At 50.1% G+C, this 15,688-nt stretch overlaps 2 protein-coding genes across 2 annotated transcripts; both read right to left on the bottom strand.

Moving 5' to 3' along the window:
• Positions 1 to 324: 324 nt before the first annotated feature.
• On the bottom strand, positions 325 to 2,202 carry CALHM1 (calcium homeostasis modulator 1). The gene is made up of 2 exons (XM_026851659.1): positions 1,654 to 2,202; positions 325 to 792 (listed from the first exon to the last, which is right to left on the bottom strand). Exons 1-2 carry the CDS (start codon positions 2,200 to 2,202, stop codon positions 325 to 327), a joined length of 1,017 nt encoding a protein of 338 aa, XP_026707460.1.
• A 5,776-nt stretch (positions 2,203 to 7,978) lies between these two features.
• CALHM3 (calcium homeostasis modulator 3) lies at positions 7,979 to 10,476 on the bottom strand. Its single transcript, XM_026851514.1, has 3 exons — positions 10,190 to 10,476; positions 9,336 to 9,591; positions 7,979 to 8,368 (listed from the first exon to the last, which is right to left on the bottom strand). Exons 1-3 carry the CDS (start codon positions 10,474 to 10,476, stop codon positions 7,979 to 7,981), a joined length of 933 nt encoding a protein of 310 aa, XP_026707315.1.
• Between the last annotated feature and the right edge of the window lie 5,212 nt (positions 10,477 to 15,688).

Genomic DNA, 15,688 nt, shown 5'->3' on the forward strand with positions numbered 1-15,688 from the left:
ACCTGGTGCTTGGTGATGTGGAACACATGGCACATCTATTTGGCTGCCACATTGCACCCTTCAGCATCCACGGGGCTCGTTCATCATGACCTTGAGTAGCCATCCGGCTCGGCACAAAATGTTGCCTGAATTACCAATGCTATAGGATTGGATGTGAGAGCAGATGAGATCGCACCGGCACTGCCGAGCCCTTTGGATGTCTGTCCCCCTGCAGCCCCCATGGCAGTGCCCCTCACCTCTGCCCAGCTTGGACCTCCCTGTCCACCCTCTCTGCAGCCCCTCTCCCAGCAGCGTGGCTCTGCTTCTGCACAGCCCTGCGCCCCCTCACACCCGGCTGTAGTAGGCAGCCATCTCCCTTCGGGGCACAGGGGGGTGGGGGGGGGGCTGTTCTTCCCCTGCCCAGCCATTGCCACTGGGGAGGGCAGGTGGGTGGAGGTGCAGCGGGGGCTTACATCTGTGCCAGCTCTTCAGGGCTGTGTTCATGGTGCCCTGGTCAGTGATACCCAGGAGCTTCTCAGCAGCTTCCCCCACATCTGCAGGGGCTTTTCTGGGTGGGTGGCAGTGAGCAGACGCCAGGTCCGTGCTCATACCCTCGAAGAACTGCTGGATGCAGACCTTGGCAAAGCTTCTGGCATGCTCCGCACATGTCTCGTCAAACAGCTTGCGCTCGATGTCAATGTAGTGAGACCAGTACCTGCTCTTCAGGAAAGCGGCTTGGGTGAAACAGGGCCGGAGGGATCTGACCAAGAAAGCCAGTGTGGTCATCAGCAGGATAAAGCACCAGCCCAGAGCCTGCAGGGATGAGGAGGGAACTGGACATGTCATAGGCAGGCAGAGCACCCGTCTGGCACTTCCCACCAGCCGGCAGGAGCTCCCCAGGCTGAGAGTGAGCCTGGCTCCACTTTGGGCTGTTTGATTTTTGGCTGCATTTACACTGCAAAGCTGGATGAGGAGACCCTACGTACCATGTCAGTGCATCTGCACTGAAACTTTGTTTGCAGCACCCACATAGGCAGCACCTCTCCACTTCTTGCCTTGTACAGCATCAGCAGGCAGTGACCATAAATAACACCAGACTGAATCCTGCACCCATCCCTCAGTCCTGCCTTTGATACAACCATGCCTCACCTGGGTCTAGGTGAGTCCTCTGACTCGCAGCTAACGTTGTTTCAGATGCTCCCTGGTCAATAAATACATATTGGTTGTTTTCATGCAAGTGGCAGAGGCAAGTGGCCTAGATGGTTATTAGCCCACTACTTGCATATGTTTGTAATAAGCAGCAAGAGCAACTGCAGGCAACCAGTGGGTTATGGGAGGGGGTGACAGCCCACCAGACAGGCAATAATATCTACATCAGCCCCTTCTGGATGCAAGATTCTAAATGAATCTCTTCATACACCTTTTGCTGCCCTGCGGCCCCAGGCTGCCCAGGCAGGAGGGGGACTGAATTATCAGGTGACCTACAGCTTCAATCTCTGCACCGCTGGAGGTGTAACACTGGAGCTGAGTCTGAACAACTTGTACCCTTGCAAAATCACCACCCTCTCCTCCTGCAGCCTGATTTCAACAAGGAGATTCCCTCAAGGGAAGAACTAAGGCTGGCAGTGCTTAACCCTAAACCACCAGCAAGGGCACAGCCATGATGCCTCTTACCTGCGAGATGCAGCGCAGGTACCTGACGGCCACTTCATTGGCAATGAGCTCCTGTCCATTGTAGATCTCCTTGCAGGGAATGCGGGCAAGGACCCGCTTCATCTCTCCCTGGGAGAGGCCGGGGTGGCTAGTGTTGCCCAGGGTCTCCACAGGCACCGAGGTGCAGAAGGCACAGGTGATGCACTTGCCGTCCAGCAGCGTCACTGAGACCCAGACTGCCGGGGCGATCATGGCCCGCTGGGCCATGGAGCAGAACATGTAGCGCAGGACAGCCGGGTCCTTCTCTCGCTGGCCCTGGGGCCTCCTCCACTCCTCTGCCAGCATGGAGACATTGTTGTTCAGCACGAAGCCCAGCAGGAACAAGATGAAGGGAGGTACCAGGAGGATGCCCAGCCCATAGGCCAGGTTGTAGTGCGGCAGGCAGGGGCAGTTGAAATCAAAGGCTGAGTACATCTGGGCACTGGCGAGGGCCATGATCCCACAGATGCCATTCATGAAGGATTCCTGGTTGGACTGGAGGAACTGGAAGATCATCCGAAACTTGTCCATCTTCTCTTGATGTGATTCCTTCCCCCACTGGGGTCTAAGATGTGGCCTTAGTTTACTTCATTCTTTCAGCCCCCCCTCTTCAAAGATGGGCATCAACAAGTCTCTGTGCAGTTCACTGATTTATTCATGCACTGTTACAGCCCCAATATTTAAAGTAGGAAATTAAAACAATGTTTTCTGCAGATTTTGCTGCTTGCAAAAGTTCAGAGTTTGCTTCCTCCTGCTCTTCTTTGGGTCTGTGGGACCTGGGTTGTTTCTGGTTTGCTAAACCTGGCTTTGTTCTTCTCCACATCTCCATTTCTTCGGTCTCCCAGCCACTGGTCCCCTTGCCTGGAGGGTGCAGGTGTTACCTGTGCCCTCCTCAGAGCAATCTGTGCCCTGGGCAGGAAGAGGAGTTGACTGGTCGGCCTCTGTGAACCTGTTTGCAAATGCAGGAGGTGGGTGCTCCTCCCACGACCGAATGGGATGCCTCACCTCTGCCGTGCCAGTGCCAGCACACATGGAACAGCAGGATGCCAGCACTTCCCCCTTCCCTCCATGTCTGTGTCACATCAGCAGCATCTAATATAAATACTGTGCAGGTCTGCCAGCCCCCTCCTCTGTATCTGCTTTACTGGGAAATGCTTTTTCTGTTTTATTCTGCAGAGGGAAGGAGAAAAGGAAAGGCAGAGGAAGGAGGGATAAAGCTTTCAGTGCTCTGTGATGTTGTATCTGTATTGCCAAGATCTGCAAACATCCACATTTCAGCCTGACTTAGAAGATGACACTTGTAGCTCCTTGGTTTTCACAGCCCTGTGCTCTGCTCTCAGGGCTTGCTAAAATATCCTACAAACTGTAGTTTGGCAACATCCAGAGGCACAGTGCTTTTCCTGGCTTTGGGGCTGGGGAAAAATAGGCATAGAAAGGAGAGAGGGCTGCAAGGGTGCAGGGGATGCATGATGCTCTGCAGGTGGGTCTTGCTGAGAGCACCTGAGCCCTGGGTACCTCTGATTTCTCAGGAGAAGCCCCCTGACCAGCAGAGCTCTGAGATTCAGGTTTTCCCCTGAGATTTCTTCTTTTCACTCACTTTCAATGAGCATTTCTGAAGGGCTTGAGTGCACTTTGCTCTGAATGACAGTGATGGAGGCTGAACAATTTTCTTGCAGCTGCCTCTTGTGGGTATAATCCAAGTCCCTTGACAAATTTGGGTTGTGAAGGAATTGGGAATACAAGGACGATGAGTAAATCCTGCCAGTGACCTCCCTGGCCCAAGGGCAGCCACTGTTCCCTGAGGGACTGTGTTTCCCAGCAGTACCAGATCACCTGCAGGCATGGACAGTGCAGAGCCCTTCCTGCCCGTCAGGCCAGCCAGTACCAGCAGCCCTGGGGGCTGAGGCTGCAGTGGAGCTGCCACTCCTCTGAAAGGGCAGAGCAAGGACTACCTGGGTAGGTAGTCCTCCGTTTAGCAGGAGAGGTTGGGGCTGGGATCTGGCCATGTGCCTTCACCCGAGGCTAAGGTGTCTAAGGGCACATTTCCCATGCAGCCAGTGCATGGTGCAGGGAGGTCTGAGCTAGCTGGGTGCTGGGGTGGCTGCTCTGTACAGCACGGGGTTGCTGACAGTTTAGCCACACCACATTACCTGGGCTTATTAATTCAGTAGCAACACCAGGCGATCTGGACCCAAGCAGACCTGAATACCTGCATTGCCCTCCCTGTTCTTTGTGAACCAGAAGCAGCCCAGGCAGAGCCAGCTCAGGTCTGTGGTGGACATGTCCCACTTGTTGATACTGGGGTGCAAAGCTTCCCCATCCCTCCCGTCCCTCTCTCCTTTCGCAAGGGCACAGCTTAGTTCAACTCGTTGCTGTCAGCTCTGCAGACCTGAGCGTGTTCTGGTGCAGAGATCCTGGGCACGTTTGCCAGCACAGAGCTGACCATACAGACTCCTCCCCATCTTGCCAGAACTAAGACAAACGGTAATGAGATGGGATAGCTATGGCTGGGCCAGGCTTAGCTCCTACAGCACAGACCTAAGAGAAGTGGACTGTGGTGTTGGTGCCCTCCTGCATCTCTGTTCCAGTTCACAAAGCAGCTTTGATGCACTAGGTTGCTCCCCCAAGCTGGCCAAAAGATGGGAGAATATTGGGACTACAAGTGGCCATAAAACAGATGGTCACAGTATTGATCACCTGTAAGGTGTTCGGTCCCTCTGATCCAGCACCATCTGTGCTGTGGACATGAGTATCAAGATACATCTGACTGGGCACCAGAGTGGCTGCATTGGTGGCTGTGAGACACGTCACCAAGGCAAGCTGTACATAGGTGGGTGGCATGTGGGAGATACTTTTCCCCAAGGTTTTGCAGTGCGTCAATACAGAGGTAGGAAGCCAGACTGGGTATTTTGATCATGAGTCAGCGCTGCATTTTCTGACATCTCCCCCCACACCAGCCCTGGGGCTCAGTTGATAATACCAAGTTCACCCTTAGATGCCACCACATAGGTGACCAGAAAGCATATAGGTAAGTGGGCAGTCTTAGCTCTGCCTGCTGTGGAAAGGTTAATTGCATGATCTCCTCAAACGGGAAGAGATTTGACTGCATGAATATAGATGAGGCTTATAGTATTGCTAGCTAAAAGCTCAGGCTGGCTTCCCTGCTCACCTGGCGAGTGGCTGTTTGAAGGGCAATTCACATCAAAGCCTGCATGAATCAACCTCGTAAAAAGCAGAGAGCTTTTTGATCTCTAGGAAAACTCTGCCTTTCATTAAACATGAATGAAGGGTCTGAGCCTGCTTGGTGTACAGTACTGGCAGTCCTCATTGAAGCCAGCAATAAATCAGTGGGATCCAAAACAGAGCCCATAGAAGCCAATGCCTGGGTCTTTCTTTCCATGTTGCCTTGTTAGGGGGAACCTTGTTTTCATGAGCTTGCCAACAGAAAGTTCACTCCAACCAATTTGCAAGAGAAGGCAGAGCTGGTGCTTCCTCCCATGATCCCAAAATGCTCATGCTTTGGAAACCATGTTCTGGGAAAGATGGCACATGCCCAAGTCCCTCCCAGCATGGGGTCCTGCACCTGGATGCCAAGACAGACACCAAGCCAGGGAGTCAGAGAGGGCTTTGTGTGTTCCAGTCAATGTAGGATAGAGAGAGGAGGGACATGAAAACAGTCATAATTCCTATCAGAAGAGTTTGAGAAAAGATTGGGGAAGTTGTCTTTGCAGCCAGCCTTGCTGTTTCATGGGCTCTTGGCAGGTGAGGATCACTAAGCACAACAGACCAGCCCTGAGACAAAGAGCTGCTAAAGTTTGTGAATGACCCTCTCTGCTCCCGCGTCCACAGGAGGGTACACACTCCTAGCAGACCTGGTGGGAAGGGACCTCTGAAGATTATCTGGTCCACTCCCCCTGATCAAAGCACACATCTAATAGGGTTGTGAATATCTCTATGGATGGAGGTGCCACAGCCTCTGGGCAGCCTGCTCCATCACCCTCTAAGTAAGTAAGTGTTTTCTTCTCTTTAAATGGAATTTCCTGTATTTTGGGTTTGTGTCTGTTGCTTTTTGTCCTGTCATGGGGTGCCAGATACTGTTTTCCACAATGGAGAAGAGTTCTCTGACTTCAAAGGGGGACACAGCACAGGACTCGGGGAGGCTGGGAGGATGAAGTCCCGTCCAACTGGAGCTACTCCATGACCAGACTGACCATCCCAGCAGTGTGTGAGCCTTTGTAGACCTGCAAAGCTCTATGGCTGTGCTCTTAAATCCTCTGGCTTTCTTCCTCCTGAAAGATATAGCAAAGCTGTTCCTCTTCCCCTTTTTTGCATTTCGTATTTTGTGGCCACTCTGGGATGACTTAGAATCTGAGAACATGGAAAGCAGCATGCAAAGGGGAGCTGCTGACCCCTGCTCTGAGCTGGTTAGGAAAATAGCCAATTTGACTGGTGTGGAGAGGTGAGTGCAAACTTCAGCCTGAGATTTGTGATGTTGTGTCTGATAAAAGTACACCAGAGACGAAATTCAAAGTGCAGTGACAATTTCAAAAGAGAGCTTGGAAAAGAAGCTCCCTGGACCTAAAGAGCTCCCGGTGGGAAGACCACTGTGTTGTTCCCAACCAGCAAGCGTCACAGCTGGCTTTGTGCCCTCTCTGAGCACATCCAGGGGGCTCGGGCATTCAGCCAGAGCTGATTTTACTATGCAAATAAAAAAAAAAAGATCTGCAGCCCATCCCTCTGTACCCCACAGCTCCTGGCTGGGCCTCAACTGGCAGAGGCATGCACCTGCCCACAGGTGGGCCATGGAGTTATTTGGCCTCCCTGTGTTTTGCCCAGCATCTCCTCCCTCCTTGACCCCCTGCACACAAACATCCTGGGGAGGAGGTTACCCACCTCCCAGCAGCTCCCCAGCAGTAAATCTGGGGGATTAATATGTGTTTTAAATTCAACCCCTTGTTTTGGATTTAGTCACAAGATGGTGGCAAGTTTCTTTGCTCCTTTCCCACCCTCTTCTCTCCTCATGGAGGCCCTGCTTGCCTCATCTATCCATGCATGGCCAAGGAGACATTTCTTCTTCACCCCCCGCCTCCTCACAGCCCCTCCACCTTGCACCCCTCACTCCCAGGACAAAGTGGGCATCAGTGTGAGCCTCAGCCTGGAGGAATGTATGTGTCTGTAGTAGGTTAGTTTGCAGTAAAGAGTTTAATGCATCCAAGCAGCAATGCTGGACGGAAATATCAGTCAAACTGGTACCATGGGTGGCACCATCTACAGTAGGGGCTGGAAAAAGGCAGGTAGGAAAGTAATTAGCATTGGAGACTCAGCGATAAGGTTACATTCAAACAGTTTTGAAACTAAGGATGGAAATGACCAACTAGGTGATACAAGGACAATCCTCTGAATCAGTTTGTGCTAAAATCTAGCAGGGGAGTGTTTAAAATCTGTGTTCAGACTTCTCAGGCAGTCAGTGTGTCCTTTCCATGGCCCAATGCCAGTGCTTAGAGCAGCCACCTGAACCCCAGCACAGTCCTGTGGTTCTGGATATGTTAAGCAAAGCCTCTATTTCCTTTTCCTTCTGCAAATCCAACCCAATCCAGGGACATTTATCCAGAGGTATCGTCAATTAAATTTATACTGCTCCATGAATTTCAGTGTGTTGCCATATTTTGTTTTGAAAATGCATGGAAGTATTGACGAGTTGTTAGAGGGAGGCAGAACAGTTTGGCAGCTGGGCTGGGGGCAGCCAGAGCTCTCAGCAGATGGGAAGACGTAGGAGGTGGTTTTGCCTTTTTAAGTAAACATGTTGGTGTGGTACTAAAAGAGTTGCCAATTAAATCATTTCAGTGACAGCACTGCAAACTCTCCGAACCAGGTTTCACTGACACGGGCAGGAGCTCCTCACACCTCTGTGAAGCTGCTGCTCCAGTCAGTTTGCATACGCAGCCAGATATTGCTGCTTTGGTTAAATCCTTCCTGGAGCCAGAGGGGTTTCATCACAGCTGTAAGGAGCTGCAAACAATTTAATATGACAAAAGTGCTATGCGGAGCCTTGGTTGAGAAATGTCATTAACAGCAATTCTGGGACCTTTGGATTTTCAAAGCTGTTTTATTTTGGAGGTTTTGCTAGGCACACCCTGGAGTGGAGCCTTTGGTGTTGGGGTTTTGGAGGACGATGTGAACACCACTGTCATCTATCTGCTGGTACTTGCTTTGTACAGAGGTATGGCAGTGTCCCTCCAGTGTCTGCAGGACAAAGCCCCCTTCACACATCAGTGTGCTGGGAGAATTTGTACAGTGTACACTGGTCTCACCCCAGGGGATGCCTCTGGGTTGTTTGGCTGACATTCAGCGGAGGTTTCTCATAGTACCACATTTTCAAAAGTTTGTTCACCTGGTCCTTATCTGTGATGTCCCGGAGAAGATTTTCCTCTCCCTCAGCCCCCTCTCCCTCTCTAGGCAAGCTGAAGCTGTGCAGTTTCATCTCTCGCCGCATGCTTTCAAAGAAGTGAAGGATGCATTTGTGAGCAAAAAGCCGGCTGTGCTCACAGCACGTTTCCTCAAAAATCTTTTGCTCGATGTCAATGTAGTTGCTCCAGTGACGTGCCTGCAGGAGGGTGGCCTGGTTGAAGCAAGGTCTGAGCCAGCAGGCGAGGAAAGCTGCTATGATAAGGATCAACAAAATGCTCCAGCCGAGTGCCTGGGTGATAAGAAATAAGCAGTGGAACAGGAGCAAGACAGGCACAAGGACAGGCACGAGCTGTTTGCCTGTATCACGCATCAGGGAATCTGTGTGGCTGGAGGGGAAATGTGGCATATCTCGACTCCCATCCTTGATCTGTCCCTGAAATCCAACACCTCCAAAATGCACTCAGAGGGTCAGTGTAATCTCCACCCAGTGAATATAGGACATTTATCTATGCAACAGTAGTTCAGTAGGATCACTGTTGGCAAAGTTAGCCTGGAGCAGCCAGGCATTGCCTTTGAGCACAGGAGCATCCCAGGGGAAGGGGACTTCAGTGCTCTCCTTTGGTGCTCACTTATCTGCAGTGACACCTTCATCTGCCACCTACACTGGCTCCAGGGCCCAGGAGTCCCAGCAGCGGGGTGAAGACAACCCAGACTACATGCAGCTCCTTTGGTAAGAAGGAAGGGCTTTTCAATGTACTCCTACTGGTCCTAATCCCTGACCTGGCACTCCTGTACCAAGAGCAGGTGCTGGCCAGGCCTCCACTCCCCATCGTGTCCTATTCTATTGTTCCTGAGCAAGCTACTTTCATCTGTCCCAGCTTGCACTGTCCTTAAAACAGCGGTCCTATCTGCGAGGTTGCAGTTGGAAAGGTCTTCTGACACTGGACAGGGCCTTAGAGACACCGATATTCCTTACAACCTACATTTTATTGTCTGGGTTTAGAATTTGCTGGTTCTTTTAGGAACAAAGTTATTTTAATAAAACCATCATTTATTTCCTTCCTTTTCCTTACCTGAGTGACTCTGGAGATTACCAGTGAGGGTGGCAAGAAGCACTGGGGCATAAAGAAGCAAAGAGCAGTCTTGCTCCCAGCCTGAGCATGGGAAGCAATGACAAATCAAGGAAGAGTCGGAGCAGATGGCACATGCCCCAGGCACCTCACTGACATGGGGGGGCTCTGCCGGCAGTGACCTACCTGGGACCAGCAGCGCAGGTACCTGGACACTGCCTTGCGGGATGTGTTGTTCCTCATGAGCTCATCATCCTTGCAGGGCACCTTGGCCAGCAGCTGCTGCACCTGCACCAGGCTGGTGTTGGCAAAGCCCACAAACTTCTCAGGATCCACAGAGCTGCTGAAAGCGCAGATCAGGCACTTGCCATCCAGGAGGGTGACTATGATCCAGATGACAGGGGCAATCATGGCTCTCTGCATGATGGAGGAACACATGTACCTGGGGCAGGAGAGGGAGAAGTGAGTGGGTAAATACTCGGAGCTTTCTCCTTATCCATAGTCTTGCTGGATGCAGGCAGCCCTATGCCAAGCACCCCTCCCAGACCCAGGGAGCTAACTCCCTAGACTGTCCCCAGCATTGCTCCAGCTAATGCCTCTTCTGCTCTGGGATCAAAATAACTCAGCTGAAGGCAGGGAAACCACAAGGCTATCAATAAAGAATGACTGTGATGGAAATCAAACTCTTTCTGTACATTTACGTGGAAATGCCTTGTCTTTTTGCACAAGTAAGCCCCAGGAGAAACCCTGCGTGTGCACGACAGGGTGGGAAGCGATGCAGTTTCCCAGGGTGGCAGCATAATTCCAGCCATTAGTGTGGAGGCATACCTGCCCTTATTTGCTGGGATGGGATGACACTCTACCTTTGTTTCTGCTGTTGGAAATGCATTTACCATGCCCCTGCCCCTCCAGGCCCATGGGGAAAAGTCCTGGGAGCTGAGCTTAGAAGAAAGTTAATTACCAGAAGGATCAAAGCTATGGAGGCGAGACATCTAAACGGGAGGTTAAAGGAGGGACACCACTCCCAGTGCAAACCCCACCTGATGACAGCTAGGTCCTTCTTTCTGCACCCCTGCGGTCGCCTCCACTCCTCCAGCATCACCAGAGACTGTCTGTTGAGGATGAGTCCACAGAGGAAGAGGGCAATGGGGGGTACAAACATGATTCCCAAGCCATATGCCATGTTGTACCGAGGCAGACAGGGACAGCTGAAGTCAAAGCAGGTATACATCTTTACACTGGCCAGGGCTAACAGCCCACAGATCCCATTCATTACAGACTCTGAGTTGGACTGGAAGTACTGGAAGATCATCCGGAAACGGTCCATTGTGTTCTTTTGACCAGGGGGTCCCCTCCTGGGAAAGCCCTGGCACAGTCTATCTCCCTTGTCCCCACTTCTGCTGCCACAGGGTGGGGGATGCAGCTCAGCCCACCGTCGGTTGGGGCAGGAGGATGGAGATGGAAGAAAGCTGCTGTGTCAGGGGGAAAACCCCGTGCTGAGGTTTCCCCACTGGCATACAGCTTTCACAGGTCTGTCTCTCACCCAGTGCTGGTCTTCCCGGGCAGTTGGTAGCTTTTCTAGGTGAGCAGATGGACACAGCCTCCGGCAGATGTTTTTTCCACCGCGATTTTAATTTTCACGGCTGTCCCACATGACAACCAGTGACAGCCAGTGGTAGCACTCAGTCCCTCCTTCCCAGAGGTGCTAATTCTCAATGGAGAGACATCGGTGGATGCCTGTGAACTGTCCTGTCTGCTGATTGAAGGCTGTTGAGCGATTCATTGGCTGGGAGAAACAAGACAAGTCAAATGAGCTCATCTGTGTTACTGCTGCCACTCCATTTCTTCTCTGTGAAGAAGGTCCCTAGCCCCGAGCAGGGCAGAGGGGAGGCAGGGAGCACATGCCTGACTCTGAGCATGCCACATCACCACGAGCTCAGATTTCCCTATGAAAATAGGCTGAAAGGACAAACCCTTCAGTCAGGAGGCTGTGAGAATTGATAGCTTTCAAAGCCTGGAAAGGCAGTATGGGGCAAAGACTGCTCTTGGCTACACATCATACACATACTGTGACATCTGTACTGTACCTACATCCATGTCCAAGGCCCTTGCACTGGGGCTCCTTCTTGCTCCCTGTCAGAGGGCATGGTAAATCAGAGCAGCTGGCTCATTTGTCCCATGGGGCTGGGTTATCATCTTCTGTCCATTTAAAATATCCCAGAGGCAATTCCTCTTTTCCTCTCCAAAGTTTATTTTGCAGATAAATACAGCTCATTGCCACACAAGGATGCTCTTTTTTTTTTTCCTGACATATTCAACATAATTTTTCACTCCCCAGCTTTCATCTGAAAACATTTTCAGATTTCTTCTCAGCTTAGGTTTCCACATGCATTCAGGAAAGGGGAAAAAAAAAGGTGTTACATTTACCTATTCTGTTAAAAAAGAGGAATCATCTCTACAGAAGTACACTCACTAGCTGCCAGCGCTGAAGTTCTGCCCACGCCAACTCCCATTGCAGGGCTGATTGCCTTGATGGGATCACGCCAAAAGGCAGCAGTGAGAGGGGTACCTGTAGTTGCTCGCAAGCACGTACAGCAGGTGTGCGACACGCACTGACTCACAGGGCCACAATGTCATCTCCTCTGATCTAAGCAACGACTCGCACAATTACTTTAATGAAATACAATTGCACCAACCATGATATTTGTGTTCTCCTTTAACATCAAGTGGAAATGACTGTTAAGGTTCATCCATCAGCAATAAAAAACCTGTGGCTAATCAGCTGATGTTTCCATTTTGTCATTACAGGACATCAGGACCCCTCCATTTTGCTGTTACAGGGCATCAGGACCCCTGGCTGAATTCCACAGGTGATTTTTAGCCAGGGTGCAGCCTGTCTCTGTTCCCAACTGCTTTAATGCTCATTGAGTTTCTCATTTAACAGCTTGCATTTTTGTGCTGACTCAGGTTCAGAAAGCGTTGTGCACTCTCTGTAGAACAATTACTTTAGACAAATAATTTTGCCTTTCCAGCTCTCTTGGGCAAAAACATAGTAAAGGCTAAATAGTTCCTCACAGCTCAGGAAAATAAGATGTAAAAAGAGTAGGAAGCATTCTCTGGACAGCGGTTCTCCCAGATGCAATCGCCTGGCCTGGATGTTAGAGATCTGTAAAGGATGCCTCAGGGTAATTACTGCACTCTGTTGTGATCTGTGATCTCACCAGTAACTCAGAGCTGAGACACAGAGTTGTTGAATCATAGAAGAAAGGGAATATTTCTTAATTTGCAGAAGAAGATGTCAGGATCTTCTTGGGGAGAGAGAGAAAGGACCCTTAAGGTAAGTAAATTGCTAGACATGGGCAAATGTTGAGAATTATTTTCAAAATGAAGCACATTTGATTACTCAGTTCTTAGGGTGAAACAAAGAGGAAACAAGGACTAAAATCATCTATCTCTCTCCTCTGCTCCAGCAAGGGGACCTGCCCCATGTCCCCAGCGGTGTAGTCACCCTTCTGAGCCTGCTGTGAGGCTGTCTGTGACTCCTGGGCTGCTGGAGAGGGGCACCATCCTCAGCAGAAGGCAGCTGCTTCTTGGCAGCAAATCTCCAAAATCGTGCTGGAAGCTGTTGTTCCTCAGTGCGTCTTTTGGACATTGACGTTGGACAAACCTTTGCTTTTGCCTCAGCACTGCAGAACATGGCACGAGGGAGGGGGATGCCCTTACCCTCTCCTTTATGGGAGTAAAATACCAGCCATAGACTTTTTGCCTCTGATGATGGACAGGGTTCTGGGTACAGATGCAGGAAACCCTCACCCTATAGGTGAGAGCCCTTTTGGTGCAGCACAGCCATAAGTCCCTCTTGCTTTGCAGAGAAGGTTGATTTCATCATCAAAATTTGAGTTGGTCATTTAAAAGAGGACAGATTCACCAGAATGATATGGTCAGTTTTGTGCCTGAACCCGTGATGCTGGAGCAACACTGATGCTGTGCAAGCAGCATGCATGCCTTCGGGGGGTGTGTATACCCAGAGCAAGCCCTTAAACATTTATTTAGTGGGTAGCAGAGAGCCAGCAGTGCAAGTCCACTGTGTCTGGGGCTGCACCCTCAGTCTGTGCCACCAGCTCCACCTCACCATTGTGTCGGTCCCTGAAGGAGAGAGGCAGGACGACTGTGGCTGTGCCAGTAACTCTGCTTGCTTCCTGGCCTCCCTCGAGTCCCAGCAATGAGTTAGCTGCTGGGGATATGTGTTGCTTTGTCACACCTTGTTTTCCCTTTTCTGTTCTGGGGCTGGACCTTCTTTCCCCAGGAAGGCCAGTGTTCAGGAACAAACATTTCACCCATCCTGAAGCTTGATCTGTTGGAAACAGGCCATTGCCACCAGCACTTGTCCCAGCAGTAGGAAAGGGGCCTCGGGGCTCCAAAGGGAACACTCCTGGCCCATGTTGTGGGAGATGATGGGTTATCTCATTAGGAGCCGTTTGCAGTTGTTTATAACTTTGACAAATTATTTAATTATCCAGAGTGATTTTTTTCTGTCCTGAACATCTGCCTCAGGCAAAATATTTTTAGAAAACTGTTACATGGGTTGGTCAGCTGTTCCTGAGATGATGTAAGGGCAGGAAAAAAAAAAAAAGAGTTATTTTCCCTTGTTAAAAAACAGGGCGTTGTGCAATTGATCTGCAAAGGCACAGCAACTCTGACACCTGCCTCAAGGACACAGCAGTGACTGTCCTGCTCCAAGTGGGTGCTGCAGTCGGGGTTGTCCCCCCCAGCACTGCAGGAAGCTGAGTTACCACCCTGCTCCTTTTTGTGCCTCTCTTGCCAGCTGCGGAGTTACCCTAGGAGAAATCAGGATGGAAAAATGACCCAGCACATTCCCGGACTGGAGGGGATGGCTATGAAATTAATTTAGCTCTGAATTCCTTCTTAGTTTCTTGACTAATTGCCACACGAGGATGCCACCTCCACACAGTGCTTGGTTAAAATGAGCACTGTATGGCCACAAGGAGCAGGTACCCAGCAACGTGTGTTCCTCACCTCAGTTCCCCTTTTCAGGAGTAAGTGTGGATCCACATAGAGCCCCACATCGGGTACTGGGAGGGTCAGTAAGTCACTGGTAAAACATGGCATCCCTGAGGTGTGAAAGCAACTATGTTCTCCCAGGTCACCACAGGAGGACTGTGGTCCAATCTCTGTTTTCAGCACCTCTCAGCCAGTAAATTGGAAAACCCCTTCCACCTGTCTGTGTTTATTCGGAGGACAAGAGTTAATGTTTTTTCAAGGTTTAGAGGAAATATATCTTCTTGTGTTTAAGTGAAGGCTATTAACACCATAAATCACCTTTACCAGCAACAGTGCCTGCAGACGAACATCTTGTTCCTCTGCAGTTCAGGTGGGCCTGTTGCCAGTCCTTGGGCACACAGGTAGACACCCCTGAGAGCCTGCCTGTACTTGACCAGCAGGTTGCAACTGAGATTTATTTTCTATTACCTTTTTCAGACAGTTTGGTGACCAGACTCCCACTGGTATCTGAGGACAGTGGAGCAGCATCATCGCCACCTTTCTTTGCAAAGCTGGTGAAGGATTTTACTCCTTGCTGCCTAAAAATCTTTCAGCATCTTCAACAGCATAATCATCTTGCAGCATAATCATATCACAGCAGAAATCACCTTCCATTTCAACTGCCCATGAAGAAGGACGTAGGTGGTATTTCCTCCCTCCAAACACTACACAAACTCCTGATGGTCACTGGCAGCAGAGACAAATTAAAGCACTGTTGGCTCTGTGGGGCAGGGACCACCCGAATCCGAGTATTTTTTCAGTCGAGTACACTGCCCAGACTAAGCAAATAATGAGTAATGACCATTAAATGATTAATGAGATGCTAGCAAAAATAATGGCAGCATTGTGAAATGTAGTTTGTCTTCACTAATAATGTTCTCTGGAGATTAGATACTCCTGTGTTCTGCCTTGTAACTTCATTAAAGCACCAATATGCAGCTGACTGCCAGTGAGGAAATATATGGCTTAGTTATGTGTTGTTGTTCTTAAGAGCTCATTATATATTGCTCTCCTGGCCGTTAGCACTTAGGTTTTTGGCTTATGTGGAAGCCCTGTTTCCTGATCTCTGCATTATCCCAACCTTGACCCAATTCACACCATTTCTGACTGAGAGAGCTTTTTGCAAGGCCATTTATCTGCTTGTCTTGGAGCTGATGCTGTGGTGAGATCATTTGAAATGGAGTCTCCTCTCATCTTGAGAGTGAATTAGGGAATAAGGTGGAGAATTAGGGAATCAGGCTGATCTCTTAATATCCCAGCTCAGTGATTTTCAGACTCTTTCTGATTTGCTAACGCTCACATATCTTCCAACAGGGGTGAGGGCCCCAGATAGCGGATTTAAGGCTTCTGACATTTCTTGTTATTTTCTTGTTATTTTTCTCAGACTCTTAAAATTAAGCTCCAGCCTGGGGAGTCCACAGTTTACAGGCTGAAAACCACTGATAACAAACTCCTCTTGAGAGATCAGTTTTGTCTTT

Source organism: Athene cunicularia, assembly GCF_003259725.1.
Source record: "Athene cunicularia isolate RWA chromosome 6 unlocalized genomic scaffold, athCun1 chr6_part1, whole genome shotgun sequence".
Lineage (NCBI taxonomy): Eukaryota > Metazoa > Chordata > Aves > Strigiformes > Strigidae > Athene > Athene cunicularia.

Coding starts and splice junctions, on each gene's coding strand:
- CALHM1 (XM_026851659.1), bottom strand. CDS start 2,202: ATGGACAAGTTTCGGATGATCTTCCAGTTCCTCCAGTCCAACCAGGAA. Junction 793..1,653: donor ACCTGCGCTGCATCTCGCAG/GTAAGAGGCATC, acceptor TCATCCCTGCAG/GCTCTGGGCTGGTGCTTTAT.
- CALHM3 (XM_026851514.1), bottom strand. CDS start 10,476: ATGGACCGTTTCCGGATGATCTTCCAGTACTTCCAGTCCAACTCAGAG. Junction 9,592..10,189: donor AAGGACCTAGCTGTCATCAG/GTGGGGTTTGCA, acceptor CTCCTGCCCCAG/GTACATGTGTTCCTCCATCA. Junction 8,369..9,335: donor ACCTGCGCTGCTGGTCCCAG/GTAGGTCACTGC, acceptor CTTATCACCCAG/GCACTCGGCTGGAGCATTTT.